The 10,026-nt window shown below is 38.1% G+C and overlaps 1 protein-coding gene across 1 annotated transcript; it reads right to left on the reverse strand.

Annotated features, from left to right (window-relative positions):
* Positions 1-7,782: 7,782 nt before the first annotated feature.
* On the reverse strand, positions 7,783-8,727 carry LOC105767081 (tropomyosin-2-like). The gene has a single exon (XM_012586606.1). It carries the CDS (start codon positions 8,725-8,727, stop codon positions 7,783-7,785), a length of 945 nt encoding a protein of 314 aa, XP_012442060.1.
* Positions 8,728-10,026: the final 1,299 nt, after the last annotated feature.

Consider the following 10,026-nt stretch of genomic DNA (forward strand, 5'->3'; position numbering starts at 1 on the left):
CCAACCTTTTTGAAGAAATTGATGAACATTACGGGGATGAGTGAGCAATAGGTCGTGGCACGAATAAAAAAAAGGAGATAGTAAATGCATTCCTTGGAAGAACGTAAAAGATTTAATGCTAGCACACCCAGATACGAGGAAGAGGGTTGATGTCTTTGCCTTGGGTATTTACGGTTTAGTTATCTTTCCCAAAGCCTTGGGACATGTTGATGAAGCAATCACTGATCTTTTTGACCGTCTTGATAAGGGGGTTACACCGGTTCCAGCAATTTTAACAGAAACTTTCAGATCTCTGAATGAATGCCGAAGAGCAGGTGAGGGTAGATTTATTGGATGCACGCAGCTCCTTTTAGCATGGTTTCACAGTCACTTTTGGAAGGTGGATAAGGTTTCCTATCGGGTTTTTTCTGAAAACTATTCGCCCTTGAAAGAAATAGTGGATGATATTTCAGAGGAAAAATGGATGGCAATTCTTCAGAATCTTCAAGAGGAGGATATTGAATGGAGAGCTCCTTGGATGCTGCCAGCTGAGATCTTATATAGGTGTGGAGGTTTTGACTGGGTCCCTTTGCTTGGGATTTGGGGTGCCATTGGCTATGCACCGTTGTTGGTACTAAGACAGTATAGGTCAAGGCAGTTCGTACCTACAACCCAAGGATTAGCTCAATGTGAATTCTCATATAAATGTGATGGTTACAAGAAGAAGATACGAGAAATGACTAATGCTTGGAGGCAGACTCGCCGAATGAAGAGGTTGGCACTAGGTCCATCAACGACTCCAGAATATATCGAGTGGCTAAACAGCAGGATCAATGACAATATACTTGTGCCAAGTCAGGGAGACAATCAACTAGCAGAAAAGCATGTACGAGTTGTCCCTTCCGAGCTAGAAATTATAAGGCAGGATTTTGAAAGAAGAAATTCAGAGCTTGAAAAGAAGATAGAGCAAATGGAAAAGGAGAAGATGAATTTAAAGTTGGACATAGATGTTCAGAAGCTTGAAACCGAAGGCCTGAGAAAAGGAAAACGCAAAGCCGAGGAAGATTTGAATAGCTTGAAGATGGATTATAAGAGACTACGTCTGTCAGTGAGAACTGCTGGGTTGGGAAAAACCTCAGAGCAGTGGCGTCAAGAGGTTGAAGAAGAAAAGGCCAAGGCTGGTAGGTGGGAAAAGAGATTTCAGGAGGCTCAGATGCAAAATAAGTCCCTTGAGAGGAGTTTGTCAGAAAGCCAGAATGAAAAGGATGAATTAAAAGCTAGGGTGGCCGAACTGGAGAAAACTGTTCATCAATATCAAATCGCAATATTGTGATGGAGTTGCAAGCAAGCTTGAGTAGGATCGAGCAAATGAAGAGAACAGTAGAAGGATTAGAGATTGCATTACAGAACTGTGAAGCCAGGATTGAACATCTAGAAGCAAACAAAGATCATCAAAGTGAACAGCTTCACTATCTCCAGGATCAAGTTGCAAAAAGGGATCACATTATGGGAGAAGCTGTAGTTCAGATTCAAGGGGTAGCTAAGCACCTACAGAATTTGGCAATACAAGCTGATATATTAAGCGTGAAGTACGAATCGGAATCAGATCAGGGGCAGAAGTTGGCACCGTTACTTAGGGAGATTAAAGTTCTAAGTGTTAGGGCAAAGCCTTATTTATAGCCAGTTTATGTACAGAAATTTTTTATCTAGTAAAGTTTTCTAAGTGGAATTGAATTATAATTAACGCCTTTCTTGCATTCATCTCATGCATCGCATCATATGCATTAAAAACCTTTAATTGAGCCTAATTAACTAAAATCATTACTCAGTTAACCTGGAAACCAACCAACCGACCCAACACCGATATGGCACTCGAGCAAAGAAAAAAGATATGGATCAGAGATTGAAAAAGCTCGAACAGTATCAGAAGGAGATGCAAGACCGATTTCAGCTACAGGTGCAGGAGCGGTTAGACAAGATGCAACAGGATATGTTTGAGAAGATGCGGGAATCCCAAGATGATATGATGGCGAAACTAACCCAACTGATAACTGGGGGAAGTGATAAAGGAAAGGGCCCTATGGTAAATGTCGAAGAGGGAAATGATGATAACCTCTCTGTCCTTCAGGTTTCACCCCTCCACATGTGCGAACTCAAGTTGAATACCCGCGCAAATCTACTGTCACCATCATGCCTCAGTAGTTTCGGGTTGGTGTTTCAAACTTCCAAGCTGGACCGGGTTCTAATCCCGTAAAATAACCCTGTTAACTCTGTCATTCCTGACTTTGATGAAGTGGCTGAGAAGGAAAGAATAAAGGAGGAGTTACCAAAACAGTTAGAGGAAAGGTGCAAGTGGCTCGAGGAGAAGTTCAAGGTGATGGAGGTCACTGAAAGTTATCGAGGCATTGACGCTAAAGAGCTGAGTTTAGTTCCAAATTTAGTACTCCCTCATAAGTTTAAGATGCCTGAGTTCGAAAAGTACAATGGGAAAAGCTGCCCAGAAGCTCATATCACCATGTTCTGTAGGCGAATGACGGGATATGTTAACAATGACCAGCTCTTGATACATTGTTTCTAGGATAGCCTTGCAGGGGCAGCATCTAAGTGGTACAATCAACTGAGTCGTACCACGATTGGTTCATGGAGGGATTTGGCCCAAGCATTCATGAAACAGTATAGTCATGTGAAGGACATGGCTCCTGATAGAATCACCCTTCAAAACATGGAGAAGAAGCCGAGTGAAAGCTTTAGGCAGTATGCACAGAGATGGAGGGAGGTCGCAGTCCAAGTTCAGCCACCGCTCCTGGAAAAGGAAATGACCATGCTGTTCATTAACACACTGAAGGCACCTTTCATCACACATATGTTAGGAAGTGCCACAAAAAGTGTAACACCCCTTACCCGTATCCAATGCCGGAACAGGGTATGAGGCATTACCAGAACACTTACACATGTAAACCTATTAAACCGAGTTACAAAATTTCATTCAAATTTAAAAATTTCATAATTATTAACATGCTTTTATAACTCTTCACAATATATATATATAATGCAACATTTTCTGCCAACCACACTATCAAATAATGGATTTACTCAATCGAGCTCAATATCAAATGTCAACTTATAATCTAACATTTAACTTCAATTGCACTTTCAAATACTTGTTAAATTAAGGATCGTATTACAGATTTGAGTACATTGTTTGCCCGGTGTCACGATTTGCTTGAATTTTTCACAATGCTATAACTTATAAATTTAACGTGGCATGGTCTAGCCACTACTTGGCCAAAGCCTAAGCATGTATACCAAATATGTACACCAAATATATATATATATAACATAAGCATTATAAGTATGGATGAGCACAACATTTATTCATGTATCGGGCTTGCCAACATGTTTTAATTCATAAACTATTCATGGTCTTACTTCATGCCAAATCATGTACCGAATAATTTAGCTTTCTTAACACATTTATTTGCTTTTAGTATTGCTCACATAAGATTTATAGAGCATAGAGCCTTGTATATAACACCGGCATAAAGCCTGCTAGGCACCAAGCTCGATACATTTCACCGCACAAAGCACGCTAGACATAAAGTCTGATATAATTCACCGGCATAAAGCCTGCTAGGCATAAAGCCTGACATAATTCACCGGCATAAAGTCTGCTAGGCATAAAGCCTGAACTTACAAAATCAGTCTTTCACATAATTCACATCTAATTTAAATCATTCTCGAAATATAATCAAATCACAATATTACATTCGACACTAGCTTATATAACTTCAAATAATTCATTTCATACATTTTATTGTCCTCCTCCTCCTCTCCAATCCAAATCCGTTCATATAAAACATGCTTAAATAGCATTATACATTATTTCACTATTCACTTATATTAAAATTTAAAGTTGTCTATTTGAGTCGAGTCACTAAATTATTTTTATCCGAGCTCTGAGCTCCAAATTAAGATCTATAAATTTTCTTCACATGATTTCACAACAATATAAATTTAATCACACATAAATTTTAAGGTTTGCTTAATTTCCAGCAAGCTATCTTTCTGCGTCACAGATGCTAATTTATTTTTATCTAGAGCTACAGGGCTCCAAATTAAGTTCCGTAAATTTTTACTGAAACTAGACTCATATACCTTTCCACCATAAAAATTTCAGAATTTTTGACTCATCCAATTAGTACAGTTTATTCTTTAAAGTTTCCCCTATTTCTCTGCTCAACAACTCTGACCTCTCTTCACTAAAAATTAAATATCTCATTGTAAAGAATTCAAATGATGTTTCCATTTATTTCCTTTGAAAATAGACTCATCAAGGATTCTAAGCATATAAATTATAACTCATAACTAGTTTTGTACAATTTTAATTATTTTCCAAAGTCAGAACAGGGAATCTGAAATCAATCCAACCTTGCCTCACTAAAATTCAAATATCTCAAAATTTATAACTCTTTTGCTTTCTATGTTTCTTTCATATGAAAATATACTTCTTAAGCTTTCATTTCATATCTTATTCACTCTCTAATTCAATTTCCACTATTTTTGGTGATTTTCAAAGTTACATTGTTGTTACTATCTAAAACTGTTTTGTTGTACATTTTACTTTTCATAATTTCATTACTTCTTTTCATCTTACTCAAGGGTCAATTAAATATCGAACCCAATATTCGTCACGTAAACTTATTCAATTCACACATATTTTCACCTATCCAATTTTTCCAATGAACACTTCGGAATATTAACCGTTACACAGTGGAATCAGCACTTTCCTCAATACACATATACATTAAAGGTCGAATACATATATATTCAAATATGCAATCACATAATTCATATTTCACATAACTTCATATCATCAATTCAAGTATACAACTTACCTTATTTTCAAATAGATAATTCAATTATCACATACCTGGTCACTTAGCCTGATTTAAACATTCGTACACAACTTATCTTTACCCGTTGAACCATTCGGAATTAAAAAGGATACTCGGATAGTCGGAAGGCTCGTACAATGCCAACGTCCCAGACGTGGTCTTACATGTAATCACATATGATGCCACTGTCCCAGACAGGGTCTTACACAAATCAAATACGATGCCAATGTCCCGGACATGGTCTTACACGTATACACAAGTCGATGCCAACGTCCCAGACGTGGTCTTACACGAAAATACATATCAAAATCCTATGTCATGACATATGTATCCTAACTATTCTTAAGGCTCATACGGGGCTTTCGAATGTCGTAACTCAGTCGAAACAAACTCATAAAAATAGCTGCCAGGCTTGTACACATTCAACTAATATATATTTATTTACATATTCATTTTAGCACATATAATTCACATTTAAAAAAAAAATTATAACATCTATTTGCTTATAAACTTACCATCATGCTTTCAAGTTCAATTCCTCATCTTTCTTGGTTTATAATAACATTTTAACTTATTTAACACTCACATTATTCAAAACAGTCCTTGACTCAACCTTTGGAAAAATTACAATTTTGCCCTAAACTTTTGCATATTTCCAATTCCGTCCCTAGGCTCGAAAATTAAATTTCACACCTTATTCTTATATTTTACAGCATACTAAACACTTTTCCTTCTATGGCAACATCAAATTCTCACTCTAACATACACTTATGAACAATAAATATTTTTGTAATTTAGCTCTAATTACTCAAATTCATCAAAATTTCCAATACAAAACATACTAACCCAAAACATATCTTCAATAATTCATCATCAAACATCACAAAACACAATTATTCATCAATGGCATAACTCAAAATATTCATCAAAATCAGAAATTGAAGCATGGGTCGAGTAGTATTCGAAACAACGATCTCAAAAACATAAAAATCATCAAAAACCAAAACCATAACATACCTTAATTTGCTTGAGGAAGGGCGAATACCCACTGGTTTTCTTCTTTTCTTCCCTTTTCATTCGCGTAAAGATAATCCATCTCCCCCACTTTTTATGCCTTTCCTTTTATTATAATAACATTATAATACATAAATTATTATTATAACTTTTATAAATAGTATAAAACTATATATTTTAAACATAGTGCCGTCCACTATCTTTTCAATGGTCAAATTGCAACATAAAACCCCCATATTTAAAGAACAACCACTATTCAGACCCTTTTTGAAATAACCACTAAATTTTCATTTTACGCAATTTAATCCTTTTATTTAATCGGACACTCAAACGACAAAATTAAAGCACAAAATTTTCACACAAGTAAATTTATACATAATAAACACAGAAAATAATTTTAAAATATTTTTCTAACTTGGATTCGTTGTCTCGAAACCACTATTCTGACTAGGGTCAAAATCGGGTTGTTACAAAAAGCTTTTCTGACATAGTCATGATTGGCGGCCACTTTTCTTGGCTGGTTTACTATTATTGACCTCGAGTAACCTTTGCTGTACATACTCACGCTATTCACCTTGTTCTCTTTCTTCTTTGAGGCTGATCTTCTGTTACTCTCTCCAGCATCGATCTTCCCACTCCTTATGGCATTCTCGATCATCTCGCCATTCATGACTATGTCAGAAAAGCTTTTTGTGGCACTTCCTAACATATGTGTGATGAAAGGTGCCTTTAGTGTGTTAATGAACAGCATGGTCATTTCCTTTTCGAGGAGCGGTGGCTGAACTTGGACTGCGACCTCCCTCCATCTCTGTACATACTGCCTAAAGCTTTCACTCGGCTTCTTCTCCATGTTTTGAAGGGTGATTCTATCAGGAGCCATGTTCGTCACATGACTATACTGTTTCATGAATGCTTGGGCCAAATCCCTCCATGAACCAATCATGGTACGACTCAGTTGATTGAACCACTTAGATAGATGCTGCCCCTGCAAGGCTATCCTTGAAACAATGTATCAAGAGCTGGTCATTGTTAACATATCCTGCCATTCGCCTGCAGAACATGGTGATATGAGCTTCTGGGCAGCTTGTCCCATTGTACTTTTCGAACTCAGGCATCTTAAACTTATGAGGGAGTACTAAATCTGGAACTAAACTCAACTCTTTAGCGTCAATGCCTCGATAACTTTCAGTGACCTCCATCACCTTGAACTTCTCCTTGAGCCACTTGCACCTTTCCTCTAACTATTTCGGTAAATCCTCCTTTATTCTTTCCTTCTCAGCCACTTCATCAAAGTCAGGAATGGCAAAGTTAACAGGGTTATTTTCGGGATTAGAACCTGGTCCAGCTTGGAATTCGAAACACCAGCCCGAAACTACTGAGGCATGATTGTGACAGTAGATTTGCGCGGGTATTCAACTTGAGTTTGCACATGTGGAGGGGTGAAACCTGGATGATAGAGAGGTTCATCATCATTTCCCTCTTCGACATTTACCATAGGGCCCTTTCCTTTATCACTTCCCCAGTTATTAGTTGGGTTAGGTTCGCCATCATATCATCTTGGGATTCCCGCATCTTCTCAGACATATCTTGTTGTATCTTGTCTAACCGCTCCTACACCTGTAGCTAAAGTCGGTCTTGCATCTCCTTCTGATATTGTTCGAGCTTTTCCAATCTCTGATCCATATCTTTTTTCTTTGCTCGAGTGCCATATCGGTGTTGGGTTGGTTGGTTGGTTTCCAGGTTAACTGAGCAATGATTTTAGTTAATTAGGATCAATTAAAGGTTTTTAATGCATATGATGCGATGCATGAGATGAATGCAAGAAAGGCGGTAATTATAATTCAATTCCACTTAGAAAACTTTACTAGAGAAAAAACTTCTTTACATAAACTGGCTATAAATAAGGCTTTGCCCTAACACTTAGAACTTTAATCTCCCTAAGTAACGATGCCAACTTCTGCCCCTGATCTGATTCCGATTCGTACTTCACGCTTAATATATCAGCTTGTATTGCCAAATTCTGTAGGTGCTTAGCTACCCCTTGAATCTGAACTACAGCTTCTCCCATAATGTGATCCCTTTTTGCAACTTGATCCTGGAGATAGTGAAGCTGTTCACTTTGATGATCTTTGTTTGCTTCCAGATGTTCAATCCTGGCTTCACAGTTCTGTAATGCAATCTCTAATCCTTCTACTGTTCTCTTCATTTGCTCGATCCTACTCAAGCTTGCTTGCAACTCCATCACAATATTGTGATTTCGATATTGATGAACAGTTTTCTCCAGTTCGGCCACCCTAGCTTTTAATTCATCCCTTTCATTCTGGCTTTCTGACAAACTCCTCTCAAGGGACTTATTTTGTGTCTGAGCCTCCTGAAATCTCTTTTCCCACCTACCAGCCTTGGCCTTTTCTTCTTCAACCTCTTGACGCCACTGCTCTGAGCTTTTTCCCAACCCGGCAGTTCTCACTAACAGACGTAGTCTCTTATAATCCGTCTTCAAGCTATTCAAATCTTCCTCGGCTTTGCGCTTTCCTTTTCTCAGGCCTTCAGTTTCCAACTTCTGAACATCTATGTCCAACTTTAAATTCATCTTCTCCTCTTCCGTTTGCTCTATCTTCTTTTCGAGCTCTGAATTTCTTCTTTCAAAATCATGCCTTATAATTTCTAGCTCGGAAGGGACAACTCGTACATGCTTTTCTGCTAGTTGATTGTCTCCCTGACTTGGCACAGGTATATTGTCATTGATCCTGCTGTTTAACCACTCGATATATTCTGGAGTCGTTGATGAACCTACTGCCAACCTCTTCATTCGGCGAATCTGCCTCCAAGCATTAGTCATTTCTCGTATCTTCTTCTTGTAACCATCACATTTATACGAGAATTCACATTGAGCTAATCCTTGGGTTATAGGTACGAACTGCCTTGACCTATACTGTCTTAGTACCAACAATGGTGCATAGCCAATGGCTCCTCAAATCCCAAACAAAGGGACTCAGTCAAAATCTCCACACCTATATAAGATCATAGCTAGCAATATCCAAGGAGCTCTCCATTCAGTATCCTCTTCTTGAAGATTCTGAAGAATTGCCATCCATTTTTCCTCTGAAATATCATCCTGCCTCGGTAATGCCACTATTTCTTTCAAGGGCGAATAATTTTCAGAAAAAACCCGATAGGAAACTTATCCACCTTCCAAAAGTGACTGTGAAACCATGATAAAAGGAGCTGCGTACATCCAATAAATCTACCCTCATCTGCTCTTCGACATTCATTCAGAGATCTGAAAGTTTCTGACAAAATTGCTAAAACTGGTGTAACCCTCTTATCAAGACGGTCAAAAAGATCAGTGACTGCTTCATCAACATGTCCCAAGGCTTTGGGAACGATAACTAAACCGTAAATACCCAAGGAAAAGACATCAACCCTCTTCCTCGTATCCGGATGTGCTAGCATTAAATCTTTCAGGTTCTTCCAAGGAATGCATTTACTATCTCCTTTTTGTTTGATTCGTACCACGACCTATTGCTCACTCATCCCCGTAATATTCATCAATTTCTTCAAAAAGGTTGGAACATTAGCAGCTCTCGAATAGGCTTTGTCTACTTGGATCTTCGAACAACGAAGTAAGGCAGTGTATTCCTCCACTGTAGGCACTAAATCAACACTTCCAAAGGTGAAGCAACTATAAGCAGGGTTCCAAAATTGGGCTAATGCACGAAACAGGTGCTTATCCACCTTTACGTCGAGCAAAAAAGGTAGATCTCCATAGCTAGAATAAAAGAGCTGTTTGACCTCATCATCCCACTGATCCCACATTTCTTTCAGTTCCTGTAGGCTATTCTGAGTCGCACTGATGCGAGTGAAGTCCCACAACTCTGACACATATCCTTTGGCCAAACTATCTCCTTTCTCTTGCTGTGTTGTCGCTGACCAAGTTTGGACAGCCGCATTATCTTCCACTTTATTAAGAAACCCTTTTTCCATTATAAGCTTTCTATCTAGTAACCGAATATGAACTAACGCCTTCTAAGATGAAATGCTATGCAATCCTAATGTCATGTAATCAAAACAAAACAAACCCAAGTTAGTATCACACCAAAAAGATATAATCCAATACAAACATGAAATAGCAAAAACA

This window comes from Gossypium raimondii, chromosome 5 (genome assembly GCF_025698545.1).
Source record: "Gossypium raimondii isolate GPD5lz chromosome 5, ASM2569854v1, whole genome shotgun sequence".
NCBI lineage: Eukaryota > Viridiplantae > Streptophyta > Magnoliopsida > Malvales > Malvaceae > Gossypium > Gossypium raimondii.

What these genes read in the sequence shown, in the direction of transcription:
- LOC105767081 (XM_012586606.1), bottom strand. Translation starts at nt 8,727, where the DNA reads ATGACTAATGCTTGGAGGCAGATTCGCCGAATGAAGAGGTTGGCAGTA.